The 20,069-nt window shown below is 34.7% G+C and overlaps 2 protein-coding genes and 1 long non-coding RNA gene across 5 annotated transcripts in view; 2 read left to right on the top strand and 1 right to left on the bottom strand.

The window, feature by feature from the left end:
- Nucleotides 1-2,076, top strand: part of LOC125658700 (MMS19 nucleotide excision repair protein homolog) — a 46,944-nt gene extending 44,868 nt beyond the window's left edge. Inside the window, exon 26 of the mRNA XM_056149032.1 lies at nt 1,999-2,076. Within this exon, the coding sequence (XP_056005007.1) occupies nt 1,999-2,032 (34 nt within the window). The 3' untranslated portion in view covers nt 2,033-2,076. The remainder of the gene's footprint in view (nt 1-1,998) is intronic.
- A 1,401-nt stretch (nt 2,077-3,477) lies between these two features.
- On the bottom strand, nt 3,478-5,601 carry LOC130050116 (uncharacterized). Its single transcript, XR_008798517.1, has 2 exons — nt 5,522-5,601; nt 3,478-5,282 (listed from the first exon to the last, which is right to left on the bottom strand). It is a non-coding gene; the product is annotated as an uncharacterized LOC130050116 (long non-coding RNA).
- A 3,528-nt stretch (nt 5,602-9,129) lies between these two features.
- The window catches only part of LOC125668554 (transient receptor potential cation channel subfamily M member-like 2), a 53,795-nt gene continuing 42,855 nt past the window's right edge, over nt 9,130-20,069 (top strand). For 2 of the 3 annotated variants that reach the window (XM_048902819.2, XM_048902831.2), the window contains exons 1-5: nt 9,130-9,443; nt 13,774-14,100; nt 14,398-14,507; nt 14,673-14,776; nt 17,392-17,561. In XM_048902819.2, the coding sequence (XP_048758776.2) occupies nt 13,840-14,100; nt 14,398-14,507; nt 14,673-14,776; nt 17,392-17,561 (645 nt within the window). In that variant the 5' untranslated portion in view covers nt 9,130-9,443; nt 13,774-13,839. The remainder of the gene's footprint in view (nt 9,444-13,773; nt 14,101-14,397; nt 14,508-14,672; nt 14,777-17,391; nt 17,562-20,069) is intronic. The other variant, XM_048902820.2, reaches the window with a different exon arrangement.

The following is a 20,069-nucleotide window of genomic DNA, read 5'->3' on the forward strand; positions in this document are numbered from 1 at the left end:
CACCCAATCTGCATGGTGTGTTCTCAGAAGGGATACAAACCCAGATTAAGGAAAAAGTCTTTGGTGGGAAAACGCAAACATTGACATGGACTTGAAAATCAAATCCTACAGTGTGTTTAATTTGACATATTACTTTTTTGGTCATAAAATTTGGTGATTTTAATTGACTTGGACTTAAATATAAAACCCTACAATGTCTATTATTTGAAATTATTGATTTTTTTGGTTACTGAATAGGTGATTTTCTATAAATACACATTTGTTTAAAATTTTTGTTTGTTTATTTTTTTCCTCCCTCCCTCGTAGGTTTTGAAGTCTTGAGGTGACGTTAAACGTAGAATTAATTTTAAACAGCATAATACTGACAAAAAAAAACTTGAAAGTGGTATATTACTTGTTTCAGTACTTTGATTACTAATGATGTGATACTTGTTTCAGTACTGTCAGTACTTTGATTACTAATGATGTGATACTTGCTTCAGTACTGTCAGTACTTTGATTACTAATGATGTGATACTTGTTTCAGTACTTTCAGTACTTTGATTACTAATGGTGTGATACTTGTTTCAGTACTTTGATTACTAATGATGTGATACTTGCTTCAGTACTGTCAGTACTTTGATTACTAATGATGTGATACTTGTTTCCGTACTTTGATTACTAATGATGTGATACTTGTTTCAACACTTTCAAGGGAAAGGCAACCCTAACCACATTGTTGCTGTTATGAATAAAGTATTACTTACTGATATCGTATATGACAGTCTTTAACAACAAAAATCCTTGCTTAACAATTAAATCAATATTAATGTATCAAGTATTTTGAATTACCCACCGCTAAGCGAGTGACCATTGATGTTTAATTTATGACGTCACACCGTCTGTTTCGGTTTATTTCATCAGTAGAACTGTAAACATGACAAGTCATGAACAGTTAAGTTTGGAGATGTATAGATTTAAGCCTGTTCTTTCGCAAGAAGAAATTAAGAAAAGATGTTCGGTTGAGTCGCAGATCAGGCAGATGGTAGACGTTTCTTCATACAAATGTCTCTAATCTCATTTTGTCATTACAGAAATGATGGATCCACAGTTTACGTAGTCTTTTCTTTTCAAATGAATTGGTTGGGTCGGGTATTTCGAGAGAAGAAACTTTTTTCACACCTAGCCTTCGCAATAGTGTAATTAACTGCTTGAGAGGAATGCACCAACCTATTTATTCGTAAAATCTACCTCATACCTATTTGATGATCTTAGAATCTCATCAAAACCAGAACAGACGGTGTGATGTCAAAATCATTGATTTTTGTGGTCTTGAATACAAAAGAGTTCCACATCATGGCAGCCTCTATAAATAGTGGGAATTTCAAATTTTAGCATTTTCAAATTAGTACTGACGCTTATCTAGACCGTATATCAACATATCTTTATCATATAATTAATCCTATCAATTATCATGTAACAATCTTTTGGGTTGCCTTTCCCTTTAATTACTAATGGTGTGATATTTATTTCAGTACTTTCAGTACTTTGATTACTATTGATGTGATACTTGTTTCAACACTTTAAAATTACTTAGTCTAATGGTGTGATACTTTTTTCAGTACTTTGATTTCTAATGATGTGATTCTTGTTTCAGTACTTTGATTACTAATGATATGATTCTTGTTTAAGTACTTTGATTACTAATGGTGTGATCCTTGTTTCAGTACTTTGATTACTAATAGTGTGGTACTTGTTCAGTACTTTGATTACTAATGATGTGATACTTGTTTCAGTACTTTCAATACCTTGATTAATAATGGTGTGGTACTTGTTTCAACACTTTAATTACTAATGGTGTGATACTTATTTCAGTACTTTGATTTCTAATGGATGAATTCTAGTGATTCTTGTTTCAGTACTTTGATTACTAATGGACTTGTTCAGTACTTTGATTACTAATGATGTGATACTTGTTTCAGTACCTTGATTAATAATGGTGTGGTACTTGAATTTTAGGTTTTTGCTGGGAGAACCAGGAGGAAGGCCTTGATTCATTGTATAATCTGTATTTATGTTAATAAAGGATTGAATCTTCTTATTTTTAATCTGCGTTCAGGTGTAGACTTGGGAATTTTAAATTGGGTCACGACACAGGCACTTGTTTCTGTAAATAACTTACAACCTCTTTATAGTAATAATAACATTATATTATTAGTATACAGAGGTCATACATTATATTATTAGTATACAGAGGTCGTAAGTTATTTTCAGAAACAAGTGCCTGTGGTCATGGATAATTGGACCACATCTGAAAATGATGGGAATGTGTAGCTGCATAAATATGCATGGATCAAGCAATTGAAACGTTTTGAATTGCAAATTGAACCTGATTTGGAAATCCACTCCTTTATTTTACAGAAGTTACGACATCATAAGATAAAGGAGCGGATCGAGGAACTGATTTTAATAAGATGGTGATTATAGGCGCTTATCATGAAATAGACAGTTTAAAATACCAAGCTAGGCGCAGGATATTCAGCAGTATCAAACGACACAGTGGGCTATAAATAAAAAAAGGGGGGTCAACATCAGAATATAGTATCAGAACTATACAGCAACTATGATAAACAAATTTAAGGCAGCTCATTACACTAAATTTTTAATTAATAGCTCGTTAAAACACCTCTTATGAAATATGATTTCACCATCGAATAAGTGATACAAGCTCTCAAGTATTTTATATGATTTTTTTTTTCTTTTGTGATTTATCCGGGATTGACAAAATAGGTACTTTGTTTGCAAATAAAATACTCTAGAGTCTGAATTTTGCTGTGATTTTATGCTTATAGGAGTTATGAGATTGATCACTGTTCGTTATCTTCACTTTTCATCTTGATCTTGCCACAACTGCTGTGACACGGTGCCTCGGTTTTTGCGGTCTCATTCGAAAGGTCCGCCCCATTTAATCACCTCTTACGATAATACGGTGGGAAATCACGTGATTTTGACATGAAAAAATCAACACAATGGAAAATTCAAACGAGAAAGTAACACTTTAATCAATAATGAATTGTTTTTGCCAGTTGGAAAGTTTTTGACTGAAAACAAAACACTGTGCGACTATCAGTATTCTCTGCTATCGCACGTAGAACTACCATTTTAGTATAGACTTGTTCCTGAGAACATTCTTCAAATGTTGCTTAAGTTATGTGACAATTCGTTCATGATAAATGTGTTACTTTCTCGTTTAAATTTTCCCTTGTGTTGACTTTGGTCGCCATTTTTTCGTGTTACTGATCATGTCAGTCACGTGATTCGCCACCTTGGACAGGCAAGGGTACTGAGGACCTACTCTAACCCGGATCCGCACGGAAAGGTTGCACTGTTCCGTCAAACTACAGAGGTAGGAATGCATTGTTTCTTATATCAGCAAGGTCTTGGGAAGATTTGATCATGTAAACTTTGCCGACTGGTGAATTGAGATATACTCGGTAGTTAAGTGAATGAACTTTATTGTGGTCAAAGATCTAAATACTTGTACAACTTCACAAAGTTACTGATACCCTCTCCCACAAAAAGAGTATCTTCATCATCCACACACAGACCCCGAAGGTCGGATACTCCGTGTTGCTGCGTGATCAACATAGACAGGAAATGTCCAGTTTGATCCAGGAGGTGGACAGAGGAACTGTTGGCATCATACACCAGGATGTGGCCGAGGACATCCGTACATATTCCATGGGGGTAGAAACCAGACTGCTGAATGACCTGTGTAAGTGAATCGATGCTTGCCGTTTTCATTCACGACGATCACGGCCTGTTTGCCCCAGTCGGATACACATATATCCGCATTGCCGTTTACCACGAGGTATTTTGGAAATTCATACATCGAATGTATTAAGTTTTTCATCTTGATATGCTGAAGCATCTTCCCACTGGTGCTGTATCTCGTCATCCGCGCATCCCTACCTTTACACATCCCAACCAGAACGTGCCCATTAAGACGAGAAGAGTAAACACAGGGGTTCCCAACCTCCAGTTGAAATAAATTTTGTCACCCTTCTGTCAGGCGTTAGTTTATTGATCATGATGGCATTTTTCCACAGCATATCTGTATATAGTAAGTCTCCAGTCCACGTGACGGTGCGATATACTGCTCCTATGTTGCTAACTTGAATTTTCTGTATTAGGTTACCATGGAAATCGGTTTGGACCAGGTGACCAGAATGATCACTGACCCAGAGCTTGCTGGATTTATCGAGTGAGATGTGGTAAGTTTGACTTATACCCGGTATCATAATGTCCTTAACCTTTGTGACGGAGTATATCGAATTTGCTAGTTTGTTTGAACGTGAGTTCATTCTTCTTGTTTGTGTTTCGTTGCATTCCTCTCGATCCTGTATTGCTTGGGGTCTACAGTTTTTGTTTCGGGCCGAGCATTTCCTTTCTCTCCCACTGTTGCAAGACTTTCCACTTTCCCTAGTAATTTTATAATCTCATATTTGTTGATCTGGGCCTCCGTATACACCGGAAGTACAGGGACTAAGATTTCAGGGATTGGTTTTATCCCCTGAAAGTTTTCTTCGCCATCTTTGAAAGTGAATCCTGTTGAGTCTTTCTTTGGAAGTTTGGATTGAAAGCTCAGTTCTAGTTCATGAAGAGTTGACATATAGTCAACAAGAGTAAGAGTCTTGTCCTGAGTGTTGAGCTCCTGAAGAATATGCCTCTCAATCTCGTCTCAATCATGTTCTCAGAGACCACAGAGTCCACTATTCTTTTGACAGCATCAGCTTCTGACGTCATAGCTACTCTTATTACACCAATTCTTTCCTTCACTTTTGTTACATCTTCTTTAATGTCCTTTAGAACTTCCTTGGAAACCGGCAAGAAATATTCATGGATCGCATACAACTTCTTCTGGTACATTTCTGAATTTTCGGCATGGATCTCTTCAAGATCAACAAACTTATGCCCACGGTGATCAGGGCTCATTAAACATTTACAACACAAGGGGACCTCACGCTCTTTGCACAACTTGTCTACATCACTATCGGGGTGCAGGGGACACTTTTCTGTTGTAGTCTTCTTGTGTCGGTGCTGGTATAAGACCACGTCGTGAGTTTGTGTGTTAGGATTTATTTGGTGTTCAGTTTTACAATGGTTGCACAGTTTCTTGTGACATATGAGGCAATAGAACTCGCAGTGGTGTTCGCACTCATCGCATTCTAGGTAGTGTTGTGCCGCAGCATTCAAGACGGCCATTTTGTGCGAAACTGCTATATGAAGTATGCATATGGTATCTAGAAAAAGAACCGTCCACGTCGGTTAATGCTATTACAGGAATAAATACAACCCGTGCTTCTAGCTGAACAATTTAATTTGTAACGTGATAGGGGATTATAATCGGGGCGTAATATGAGTATGATAATATACAATATAACTGGAAAATTTGAAAATATAATACAAGTAAAGATTCACAATATGTAAGATTATTTAATGTTTACGTCTGGTGTACCATAATTACATATTTTATACTTACGGGGATCATATTGATTCTTTCACGTCACCTCGCCATCACATATCGATTTCCTCGACTGAGCTCGAGGATATTTCCGTGACGTGCACAAACAATATTACACACTTCAAACGGAAGTGGTTCAATTAGATGCTAAAATAGCAAAATGAAGAGGTGGAACAGTGATTTGTTCGTATATAAAGATCCCATTGATTTGGATTGTGTTTTTTTCTCTGACATCTTATCATTTCCATATAATCTTAATTTGACCTGATACAATAGGCGAGCTCTGAAGTACCGTAGAAAACAAATTGATGTCGTTAAGCATCCGCTTTCTAATCAGTATCATTTTCCATTGCCCTCATTTACACTAAGCATAAACACTTGATGATAATGATGAACCTGGTTGATTTTTATGTTTTCATGGACGTACATCTCTCTTTTTCTCTCGTACATATTTCAATAAATGTTCTTTCTGTAAAGCAACGTTGATAAAAACCATAGAGATGATAAACCACTTACTAGATATATCATCCATTGAATAAACAACTCACTAAATAAACCACTCAATAAATAAACCACTCACTGAATAAACCACTGAATGAATAAACCACCCACTGAAAATAACCACTTACTGAATAAACCACCCACTGAAAATAACCACTTACTGAATAAATCGCTCAATGAATAAACCACTCACTGAATAAATCACACACTGAATAAACCACCACTGAAAATAACAACTTACTGAATAAACCAGTCACTTAATAAACCACACACTGAATAAATCACCCACTGAATAAACCACACACTAAATAAACCACACACTGAATAAATCACTCAATGAAAAAACCACTCACAGAATAAACCACACACTGAATAAACCACTCACTAAATAAACCACTCATTGAATAAACCACTCAATGAATAAACCACTCACTGAATAAATCACACACTGAATAAACCACCTACTGAATAAACCTTTCACTGTTGAATAAAATTTACTCAGTAACCATTTACTAAACGTTGTATGAATGAAACATTGTCTAATATTTTGTATTCCGTAGGAGTACTATCAGTACTTTGATTAATTTTCTAATTGGCTGCCGATTAGTGGCTGCTAGCTTCAGACTAGTATTAGTGTCAGAGTTCACATTGCTGCACTGCCCACATTTAACACAGTGATACATGTATGTAATACTGACTGTAGACGAAATTTGAATTAACATAATGAGATATACAATAAGAAAAACCAAACTGCTTCACACATTTCAGAAACCGTGGATAATGTAAGGTGAATACATACAAAATTATAACCAATATCAATTCAACAGCTGTTCAAGAGTTTAGTGAATACAATTTGATAGCGCAATATATGCAGGATCCAAATGTTCTGAATGTTTCATGTCTAAAGCATGTATGTTAGAATGATGTATTATATATTAAAATGAAAATAATTGCACTATGTGATTAAAAATGGTTAAGAAAGCATGTTTTGCTGACCTGGTTACAGGACGATCCAATGTCAGCTGTTAACAGTCTGGTAAGAAATCATTGTACCAGACTGTTGGTCTTGTACTCTCAGTAACCAAAACAGCTTATAAGTAAAACATGAATTAAGTATACATGTGTACAATGCAATGAGATGTAATACTTGTAGTATTACATTCCACAGTTCAAAATTATTTTTAAAAAAATTTTGATTGAGAAGTTTTTGTACTGGTGGATTTCATTCTCCTTTTTCTTTAAATATTATCCATGAATATTTTATACTTGAACTTGCAACATTTGAAATTATAATTTCCAAACGCTAACACTTTGTGATTTTAGACCTTTGTAGCAAAACCAGGGGCGGATCCAGGAATTGCAGTTACGAGGGGCACCACTTTATGAGGCAGGGGGGCTGGGGGACGCCTTGAAGCGAAACCTTGGTGGGGGCCCAGGGGGCGAAGCCCCCGTAAGCTCCTGGATTTTACAGATTTTATAGGGCTTGAAATATGTCTCCTATTTAGTCATTTGTACTATTTTCTATCATTTTTTATAAGGTGAAATTAATAAAATGAAGCAAATTTTAAGGGTTTTCCGAAAAAATTAAGTTCTCCCAATAAAGTAATTCAAGAAATCAAAAGATTTTGTCATTTATTGCTTCTTTTGTCGTTTAGTACATTTTTCTAAACAAGATACCACGAAATCCGCCACTGAAAACTGTTTATAGTTGTGTTTTTTTTTAAATTAATAATTTGAAATAACAAATTGATAATTTGTTATACCAGATGTTGATAATTTGATAAAACAAACTAAACAAAAGATATTGCTGTGGCCATAATACACAGTGTGAACACCAAGTACGACACCCCCTCCTTTCTGTTTTTTTTTTTTTGTTGTTTTGTTTTGGTGGTGATAATGTAGCCGTGTGAAAATTTTGTAAATAACTTTTAAGTTTTATGATTAAAAAGAATTGAATTTGCAATTGATAAGATTGTATAATAAAGTTCTACTAGAAACTTATGCCAAAACAATGGCAAGCAGCTTTGATTTTATTTAATTTCCAATTTGATGTAATTAGTATTTTCCCGCCAAAAGTTTGGTGAGCATTTGGCGCCTCTTATAGTCATGTGACTTTAGACCAGGGTTGGATTTTTTCATATTGTCCAGTGGGTTTGAATTGTTCAGACGTTTGAGTTTTAGTTATAGTTGGAGTTATTTCGCCATCGTGGTATGTCTGGTTTTTCTTTGTTTTTATGGAAGCAAAAGCATCGCAGTTGGCGCTATTAATTATATTGCTAATATCTAACAAAGTACATGTTTAACTTTTATTGCAGTTGCACCAAAGAAGCTTTGAAATATAGTTTACAGCTTTACATTTGATAAATATCAAGCCTAAAGTCAATAACTTTGGTAAGTTGTACTATTTAGACTGTTTAAACAATATAAAAGTCAACTAAAGCAATAATATAAATATTTTGTTTTTAATCTTATTTTTCTCACTTATTAAATATAAATAAGTTCGGTGGATCACTTTTATAAATTGTGATTAAAGTGCTTGAATATCATTTGATATAACTTTATGCTAAGTTTCAAATGATACAATTTATATGTATATATAACATGTATAAAATGTATATATGTATTTGACGTGATGTACATATTCATGTCATTTTGATATGCGGCTTTCTGTTTGTTACAGGGCATTTCAATTTATACTATTTGAATGAAATATAAACACGAACTTTTAAACAAGGATTTACGCTGTTGTTGTATTTCTATCAACGCTTCGTGAGTTACAGTGATAATTTTACACGTGTACCGGTAAAAGGCCAATCTCTAAATCTTACAAAAAGCGTGCAACGATTACATAAATCTAAATTGGGATGAAATGAGAGATTCACACATTTCGGAGAAATTATCAACGAAAAAAAATCAGAAAGGGGGTGGGGGTGGTAGTAGTGTCCATACTTCAGGTGCCTGCATGTGCCCTAGTGTGTTTCCATAAAACATAATTTACTGATCTACAGCCATTTGGTATAAAACAGATGTACTTGTCAATATTCTCAAAACGTGCAACTGTCTATCACAATTAGATAAAAGGAGAGAAAAAAATCAGATGAAGAGCTATAACCGGAATCTTCAACGACGCTTATTCCAATTCTGTATTTTATGCACGTGGATGTCAAGCACTGCAATTTCGAAGTTAGACTAGCCTTGACGTCTACATGATTTCATTTTCGAAATAATCTTTGAGAGGATTTTTATTTAAGGAAAAAATCAAGAAAAAGGCGGTTAAATCAAGTAAAAGATTTCATTAATTAGGTCTCTTGCAAAACCTATAGGCCTATATTGTAAACAATGGCGTCATGGCAGCGTAATAAACTTCCGGTGTGTCTTTGAAACATGCAGAAGAAAATGGCGAAATAGTTAAGAAGAACAATGACGACTTGAAAGATCGGTAATGACAAGTGATATATTATTAACTGCTTACTGTACAAAGTTTAATTATATTTTATGTATGAACAGAGGCTGGTCATGAAATATTTTTAGTTAAAACTTAAATTTGGATGGTCAACTTTTTGAAGACTCGATTAAATATTTCGTTACGACCCCGGTCCTGTGGTCCAATAGCCACTTTAAAGTAAGTATTTAAAGGGGGTAGTGCTGGTTAAAATGGAGGTTACAGACTTGTTGTTGCCCTATTGGTTGTATCGATAGGACAAGCACAACTAATTGTTGCAAATCTCATTCGTGTGAAATATGTATTACTCCCAAGGAGGTCTGCAAATTATTCGATAGAACTAAATCTGTTCGAGGCAGACTTTGGTTTATGAGAAAATTTGGGGTTGGGCATATCAGATTGCACCAAAAAAATCTTGTTTAAATCCACGAATATATGATATAAACTATATATTCATCACGATGTAGTTATAAAGTTCTACATTATTATAACTTCAAAATGAAGACTGGGCACAATAAATATGATAAAATATTTATTTCACATCTATACTGCTTTTGTGGTGATTTACTTGAAAAAAAATTTTGTTCTCAGTAATGAAAAACTACTTTTATATACCATATAAAACGTTAGAATCAATAAGATATGAGTTTGATTGAACACATTTATGTCAAAGGAGACACTAGTGACTACTCAAAATTTACAATACTTTTGTTTTTCCTCATTTTGATTATTGTTGTACAGTATGGCAGGACACAAAGAACAAGACAAATACTGATAGAATTTTAAAATTACAGAAGGGAGCAGCAAGGATCATTTTTCACCTACCTCATTCAATGTCAACTTCTTGTATGCTATCAAATTTGAGATGGATGCCTTTGTCTGACTATTTCATATATCGAAAAGTTATTCTTGTTTATAAAGTTTTGCAATATATGACTCCAGAGTATGTTTTTAGATTTGTGAATGATATAAACACAAGAAATACAAGACAGAGCTCTAATAATTTTATCTGTGTTATCTAGAGCCAAAACAGAATATTTTAGAAGATCTTATATCAATTCAGCAGCAATTTTATATAACTCATTACCAGGTTTTATTAGAAAATGCACAAGTAACACATCTTTTAAAACAGCCTATCTCGAACATTATTTTGATCCTCAATAATACTCATGTGTTTATGGTCTCTTCTCATGTACTTCTCATCTGTATGTATATAAACTCATATTTCCATGTTTTGTGATGTATGTTCTCGATATGTATATATGTTATAGACAGAACCACAATGTAAACTAGCTTATATAACTAATTGTGAAATCCTGTATAGATAGGGATGTCCTTGGGTTTGGTAGGTAAAAATTTAGACACCGAGTTGATGTGATCCACAAAAGTGACTTGGGTATTCATACTCTTTCAAGTTCCTAGCCAGAAGGTGAAAAAAGTGCTTATCCTGAAATGTATAAGAAGATAAAAAATCAGCAGTTAACCTGAAATTTATATGAAAGTGAAAATTGGTGTTCAGTCTGAAGTTCCTTTGTGAGAAATTTCAGTGAATAATCTACAAATCAGATTTTAAAGGTGATATGAACCGATTTCTAACAGTGGTATTTTACTTTAAAAACATAAAGATGGGTATATGAATGAAGGTCAAATAGCGTTTAATAAAAAATTATTGTCTTTGGATTGATGAGAAATAAAGCTGTAAACTTGTACATAGAATGAAATTGTTACCCGCTTATCGTTCTTGATTCTGGGTGTTCGTGACGTCACAACGACCCATCAATGTAAATCACGCAATGAAAATAGTGTAGGCCTAACGTTTTGTTCAACGAAATATCTTACTGCAGTTAATGGATATGGACTAATTTCTGTTTTCTGACGAACTGCCCGATTTTGTGGTTCAAGCATATCAGTTTAAACCAGTCAGGAATGATGCACGGCAAGCGAATAACGTTCTTCAACAGAGGATGATATTGAAGAAGTCAACACTGCACAGGCACCTGAAGTATGGCCACTACTACCCCCTCCTCTTCTGACTTTTTTTTCGGGGATAATTTCTCTTTCAAAACGTATGGATTTCTTGTCTATCCCATGCAAATTTCGATTTATGTAATCCATTCCCACTTTTTGTAAGCTTTATAGAGATTGGCCTTCTACCGGTAATAATAAAGCCGATAGAAGGGCAGTCTTACAAAAAGTGGGAAAGTCAAACGATTACATAAATCGAAATTTGCATGGGATAAACAAGGAATCCATATATTTTGGAGAAATTATCGCCGCAAAAAAAAAAAAATCAGGATGGGGGGAGGGGGGGTTAGTACTGTCCATACATCAGATGCCTGTGAATTTCAAAACCCCATGCCATCAGATACTGAAGGTTAACTATCATTTTAAAAGGATTAGAAGTCGTATGAACTTGTGTACATTTCATTTATGAATTATCGTAATAAAAATAGTCTAACATCTGTAATGGTAATCCCGGGCATTTTCTTTTTTATGCGATTGATTGAATATTGTTTTACACCCCGGCCTCTCGAGAATATTTCACTCATATGGAGACATCACTACTGCCAGTGAAGGGCTGCAAAAGACCTATGCTCGGCGCTTATGGCCATTAAGCAGGGAGGAATCTTTATCGTGCCACACCTGCTGTGACACGGGACGTCGGTTTTTGTGGTCTCATCCAAAGGACCACCTCTTTCGACAAGCAAGGCATACTGAGTACCTATTCTAACCCGGATCCCACGGGATACGAATAACCACAGCTTAAATGTTCTTGTAGGTGTAGAGTACCCTAAATGTGGCAAATGTTTCATGGATGTTATCTGTGATACTGACGCACGATTTTTCATAATCAGATAACTAGTGTTTCTTTGTGTATCCCAATTTAAGTATAAAATTCACAAATTGTTGTTTTTAATGGGGGAGAGGGTGCTTATATATTTTTCAATCGTAAGTTATACATAAATATTGCTTGCGTTAATTCTATAGCAGGTATTTACTTTCTTACTTTACATCCCCGCTGTTCAAATATTTTAATGAATTTTTTTATTATTGATTTTTTAATAAGCATGCTTATAGTTATCTGTACTGATATTTATAGTATATGGAATATAAATTATAATTTCTGAATGATACTTCATGATTTTCTTTTTGAATTTGAGAATGAAAGGTTTATTGATAATTTTAATTCAACTGAATTTTACAATTAATAACAAGAAAATAAAAATTACACACTTTTGGGATACTAGTAGTAGCTATATAGGCTAACATGAAACTATACGAATATTGTTGACTGATAGAGTTTGTAATGTAGGCTAGATAAGATTTGAAAATAGAATATAATTTTGAGTAGATTTATTCAAAGTTCACGTTCATTGATGGAATGTGTTTTTGTGATTACAATGATAACCAACGGTTGTGTAATTTAGTAGGCTAATAGGGCCTACATCCAGTGTCTTCGCTTTCACTAGGCGGTTGATTTTAATTTATATTTTGATTTGTCTCGTCTTTGGATAGTAAAAAATGATTGGCACAGCGTCTGATTTTAAATTGATCTATCTGTGTCCACATTGTTTGGCTAGGATGTACTGAAGTGCAGTGTTCATGGTAGCAAATCCATCGCGTGATCGCGTCAGAGATTTTGTACCCATAGCCTATATTTTTTAAAATTCTAAATCTAGTATCCCTTGGGAAGAGGTACATATGCACCCTCTTCTACCCTCTAACACATGTACTACAATTAAATGCAGCACACTGTGGCATATCTCAAAGCTATGCAGTTAATTATACTTAGTTATACCATGTTATAAGCCTAGTTGTTTACATCACAGTGGGTCTTTTTGACGTCATCAGCAAGGGAGATAAGCTGCGATCATCAAAAATCATTTTCGTGATCGAGTACATTTGATCAGCTGTTGTGACGTTATAATGGATTGAATAAAAAAAATTAAAAATGAAATATTGTTTGATAAACCTTGATTAATGAATTTCCATACATAACTCAATTTCTTCAGGATATCGTTTCATATGACCTTTAATGTTTGTCAAAGCATGTATTATATTTGATTTTGATAATTTGATCAAATGTTATTAATTTCTTTATACAATGCACATAGGTTACCATCAGAGCTTGCTATATAGCCAGGATAATATTTGAATTGTATAAGTATTGTGTTGAATTCGTGTTTAGAAATGATGGAATTCTTAATTTAAGTAAGCTAATATTAGATGCATCTTAATGCTTTTATTTCTTGATCATAGTGTAAGTGAGACCTTTTTTAAGCTTCCTTGATTCATCATGTTCACTGTTGCGTCTTTGTTATTTCAGATTTCTCATTGAGTGATACCCTGTTAGTGACCCACACCTCCACCACAGGAAGAAAATATTTTCAAAATGGCTGGTGTTGGGGTGGACACAAAGATTTATCCCAGAGAAAAATATGACCGAGTCACATTTTCGGCAGAGCAGGGTGGTGCAGCCTCCTCCTCCATGCCAGACTACAAGCGGTACCAGCAAGAGAGATTCTATGAGGTGCAGACCTCCCTAACACTTGAGGAGGCGCGATACTCAGAAATGCGCAAAAAAATACCAGGACTGGGTCGTGTTCCCAAGGACCGCATTCACAAACAGGATCAGGATATTGAGTTTTGGAAAGTATGCACTAACATTTTTCTTTTCTCTATATGTGCAAGATTTATTTTTACATGTATGCTTTTGATGGTGATTTTCTAAAAGTTTTACCCATCAGTATGTTCAAATACACAATTTGTAAAAATGACTGTATGTTTGTATATGTATATGAGCAGTGGTGAGGAGGTGGAGGAGGACTACAGGGGTTACACCCCCCTTCTTTGGTTGTCATTTTGTGGTTTTCACCCCCCACCCCCTTTGAAAATTTTCTGGATCTGCCACTGGTAATGAATTTTGTAAAATGCTTAATTTTTTTTTCAGAGGAAGCAAGAGCATGTCACTTTTGTGAAGCAGAATTTTAGACAGATAGAGTGCAGTAAATTTGTGCCAAAACCTAATCAGACCTTAGTGAAGAAAATCAGAGACTTAAAGTAAGTTTGACCTTAAACTCAGCTAGAGACTTTTAAAAGTAAATTTGACCTCAAAACCAATCAGAGACTTAAAGTAAGTTTGGTCCAAAATCTCAGTCAGACACTTCAAGTAAGTATGACTTAAATGTTTAAGAAGCTAAAAACTATGCATGCTATGTTTACCAGGTGCCACTGTGGAGAGATTTTGACGGAACATGCCGGATTGTCCAATGCACAACCAATGAATAATGTTCAGAGGGACATTGTGGAAGCATATCTTATCCCAGAGAGTGAGTACTAAACTTGTCTCAGAGTACTAAACTTATACCTTATCTCAGAGTACTAAACTTATATTTTATCCCAGAGTACTAAACTTATACTTTATTTCAGAGTACTAAACTTTTATCTTATCTCAGAGTACTAAACTTTTACCTTATCTCAGAGTACTAAACTTATACCTAATATCTCAGAGTACTAAATTTGTAACTTATCTCAGAGTACTAAACTTTTACCTTATCCTAGAGTACTAAACTTATATTCTATCTCAGAGTACTAAACTTACATTTTATCTCAGAATACTAAATTTATATCTTATCTCAAGAGTACTAAACTTATACCTGATCCCAGAGCACTAAACTTTTACCTTATCCCATAGTACTAAACTTATACGTTATCTCAGAGTACTTAATTTATACGTTATCTCAGAGTACTTAATTTATAACTTATCTCAGAGTACTAAACTTTTACCTTATCCCTTAGTACTAAATGTATATGTTATCTCAGAGAGTGAGTACTAAACTTATAGTTTATCTCAGAGAACTATACTTATATCTTACCTCAGAGTACTCTACTTACCATATATACTCGCCTATAAGTCGGATTTTTGGGAGTCAATTTTTGGTCCAAAACTCTATGTCCGACTTATAGGCGTGTCCTAAGAAGATTGGTATTTTTCTGGGCGGCGTAATGTAGTATTTTTTAAACAACTCTGACGATTATCATGGACTACCACACAAATGATTATTGTTCACAAATATCTAGACATATCATATTGTTTATGTATAATTCTAATGTATAATGTTCAAGTATTTACATATTTTTATCTAGTTAAAAATTACTTACATAACGGTAACTAAATACTTTCAATTCAACTAATCTATCGTTTATCGGTAAAATTGAATTACGAACGCGATTTAATATTGAAATATTCATATGTATACTGACTGAAATATATTTCATAAAAGATCAAATATTGTTAACAGATGATTTAGATCATCATTCTTGACTCTTAAAAACTCGATTGTTGATACAATGAATTATACCGGAATCCCACAATAACAGTTTTCACAAGGTTCGTGCCACTAAGTAAACACGGTGTCAGGTACTGGTAATTAGGAGACCATAATTGCTTAGGTAAACAAGTGATCATTGCCCATAATAGATCAAGGGTTGCATTTAAACCCCAAACAGATATGGCTTGGATATTGAGCACTTCATAAGTATTAATTCCACAAAATATTTTTTGAAACATAGGTAAAAACACTAGAGCATTGACTTGAAATTGTCAACCGATTCTGACAAAAATTTGTACCGACTTATAAGCAGGTCAATAGCAAATTCCTACAAAATAACCTTAAAAAATACAACCGACTTATAGGCGGACCGACTTATAGGCGATTGTATACGGTAATAACTATATTTTATCTCAGAGTGAGTACTACACTTATACCTTATCTCAGAGTACTAAACTTATACCTTATCCCAGAGCACTAAATTTATACCTTATCTCAGAGTACTAAACTTATATCATATCTCAGAGTGAGTACTAGATTTGCTGTAGAGCAGGACTGACAACTGGCAATATGCGTCATGTATTGTTTCTCTGTATTATTACGTATTGCACTTTTCCAAGCGATTCCCAGTCCTACTAATCTGGCTATAGTGGTTAGATAAAAACCATTAACCTGATGATGTGGTTAGATAAAAATTGCAAACCTGATGATGTGGTTAGATAAAAACTGCTAACCAGATAATGTGGTTAGATAAAAACCACTAACCTGATTATTGTGGTTGTATAAAAACCACTAACCTGATGATGTGGTTAGATAAAAACCACTATCCTGATGATGTGGTTAGATATGAACCATTAACCCGGTGATGTGGTTTAAATGAAAACCACTAACCTGATGATTATGGTTAGATAAAAACTGATGATTGTGGTTGTATGAAAACTGCTAAACTGATGATTGTGGTTAGATAAAAACCACTAACCTGATGATGTGGTTAGATAAAAACCATTAACCTGGTGATTGTGGTTGTATAAAACCCACTAACCTGATGATTGTGGTAAGATAAAAACCACTAACCTTATGATCATAGTTAGATAAAAACCACTAATCCGGTGATTGCTGTTGATTGATTGATTGTTTAAAGTCTCATTGAGAATTTTTCAATCATATTTAGACATGTGATTGCATTGTTAAATATAAATCACTAACCCGGTGATCATAGTTAGATAGAAACCACTAACCTGGTGATCATAGTTAGATAGAAACCACTAACCCGGTAATCATAGTTAGATAGAAACCACTAACCCGGTAATCATAGTTTATAGATAGAAACCACTGACCTGTTGATTTGGGTTGGATATAAACATGCACTTGGTGCGCTGATCAGGTTGGGTATAAAAGCACTAGTCAGATGATCGTGGCTACCCTATTTTTTGTCAGGCTAGTAAAATTGCTTTATAGAATTATGTATTGGACTAGCGTAAAATTGATTATGGACTGACAATTTGAAATGATTGTTGCGATGACTTCTGCAATAATTATTATACTGTAATATATGAAACTTGGCTTTATATTTGATTAATTCTTCAGTGGGGTTTTTTGTGTATTTTTTTTAGAGTTACGTAGAATCGTAAACCGCGAAACCCTTTTCAAAGCCCCTCCAGAAAACATTCCTGTAGTTCCATGGAGCAAAGAAGAAGCTTTCCGCGAGAATATTTCTACGACTTTTGGGAAAATAAGTTTTGTGAACAATGATAACCAGATTGGGGGCTCAAAACCTGCAAAGGTAAGTGGCTTTTTAGGGTGACTTGTTTTATACCATAGCATTCAAATTTTTGATTTGATTTATCATGAATATCTGCCACCAAAACTATGGTACAGTATATAGGTTTCGTGATATACGTAGCTTCTTATCGCTTTTTCTCAACACTTTTAAAGAAGGCATGCACATTAGTAAATGATATACGCAGTAATCAGTCTTATTATCTCAGAAAATTTGGAGCAAATGATTTGATATTTAAAGGTCAAGTACGGTGATTTTATACAGAAAAATGTCTGTCGTACACTTATGGATTAATTTCCATGGCAATTTTGATAAAAATCACTTGGCGTGAATTACACAGCGCTATCAAACTTTTACCTGAGCGATCGATAAATGTGTTGTGACGTGAGTTATCGCTCGTAGCTTATGACGTCATCTGAGACAACTTTTGATTGCATTGATAGGGTTTTATAGTGTTTACATAGAAAAGTCCTGTATTTATGGTACAATACGCTGCTTTGAACTGCAATGTGAAATCAGGACAGGGATTAAGTATGTTTCTTTTCCCAAAAGACCCTAAATTTCGAAGAATTTGGACACTGAAACTGGAAAGAGACACTGAGATTTGTGACAAGCCACAAGGATCAGTGAGTGACACTTTAATTAACAAGGATCAGGTTTCCATCAACCCTGACGCATCATCCTGTTTGACTCCAAACAAAGTGCAAAGTGATGATTAACTGGGCATCCTACAAAACAAGTGGAGGGATGTTATTTTAATTATATAAAAAGTTCAGCCCAGAAAGGGGGGATGCAATCCACCCCTCTCTACATCCACAACTGAATGCTTTAATGCGACATTGTATTCAATGGGTTTGCGATTGCACATAAAATTTAATGTCACCCATTACCTAGTTCGAATTGATTTCATTTCTTTTATTAAATGAAATATCTTTCGAATATTGTCGTGCTCATACTATATTTATAAGGGACTCATCGTCATCATTTCATTTCTTCACTATATATATTTTGAAAAAATAAAGTATAGTAAAAATGGAAAGGAATTTAATTTTAAAAACCCATTTTGATAAAACCTTATTTATTGCGAGGTCAGTCCAATTTCCAAAGTGTTTTTTTTCAAGTTCATTATGAAAACAAGTACAAGTTTTTCCTTTTCCTAATATGCTCTTAAGTGCTACATCAATTAATATATCATGAATCATTCAGGCAAAATTTCTCACCTCAAAATGCTACAATTTGTTAACTTTGTGCCGTAATATATCAATTTCGCATTTGACGTGTGTTGTGAAGAAATTACATGTACTAATTGGCCTAATTTACATTTTATGATATTGTATCTACATGTAGATCTTTTAAAAAAAAAAAGGGGGGGGGGGGGCGGTTACAACTAACGTTGTGCACAATAAGTTTTTTAGCTCACCTGAACCGAAGGTTCAAGTAAGCTTTTCTGATCACATTTTGTCCGTCGTCCGTTTGTTTTACCGTCGGTATGTCTGTAAACTTTTCACATTTTCGACTTCTTCTCCAGAACCACTGGGCCAATTTCAACCAAACTTGGCCAAAAGCATCCTTGGGTGAAGGGCTTTCAAGTTTGTACAAATGAAGGGCCATGTCCCTTTCAAAGGGGAGATAATCACAAAAATGCAAAAATAGGGTGGGGTCATTTAAAAATCTTCTTCTCAAGAACCACTGGGCCAAAAGAGCTGAAATTTACATGAATGCTTCCTGACATAATGCAAATTCAAGTTTGTTCAAATCATGGGCCCCGGGGGTTGGATGGGGCCACAATAGGGATCAAAGTTTTACATACAAATATTTAGGAAAAATCTTCTTCTCAAGAACCACTGAGCCAGAAAAGCTGATTTTTACATGAAAACTTTCTGACATAGTGCAGATTCAAGTTTGTTCAAATCATGGGCCCCGAGGGTTGGATGGGGCCACAATAGGGGATCAAAGTTTTACATACAAATATTTAGGAAAAATCTTCTTCTCAAGAACCACTGAGCCAGAAAAGCTGATTTTTACATGAAAACTTTCTGACATAGTGCAGATTCAAGTTTGTTCAAATCATGGCCCCCGGGGGTAGGATGGGGCCACAAGGGGGGATCAAAGTTTTACATACAAATATATAGGGAAAAAATTAAAAAATCTTCTCAAGAACCACTGAGCCAGAAAAGCTGAGATTTACATGAAAGCTTCCTGACATAATGCAAATTCAAATTTGTTCAAATCATGGGCCCCAGGGGTTGGATGGGGCCACAATAGGGGATCAAAGTTTTACATACAAATATATAAGAAATATCTTTAAAAATCTTCTTCTCAAGAACCACTGAGCCAGAAAAGCTGATTTTTACATGAAAACTTTCTGACATAGTGCAGATTCAAGTTTGTTCAAATCATGGACCCCGGGGGTAGGATGGGGCCACAAGTGTTGGGGGGGGGGGGTCAAAGTTTTACATACAAATATAGGGAAAATCTTTAAAAATCTTCTCCTCAAGAACCATTGGGCCA

Source organism: Ostrea edulis, chromosome 9 (assembly GCF_947568905.1).
Source record: "Ostrea edulis chromosome 9, xbOstEdul1.1, whole genome shotgun sequence".
Classification (NCBI taxonomy): domain Eukaryota; kingdom Metazoa; phylum Mollusca; class Bivalvia; order Ostreida; family Ostreidae; genus Ostrea; species Ostrea edulis.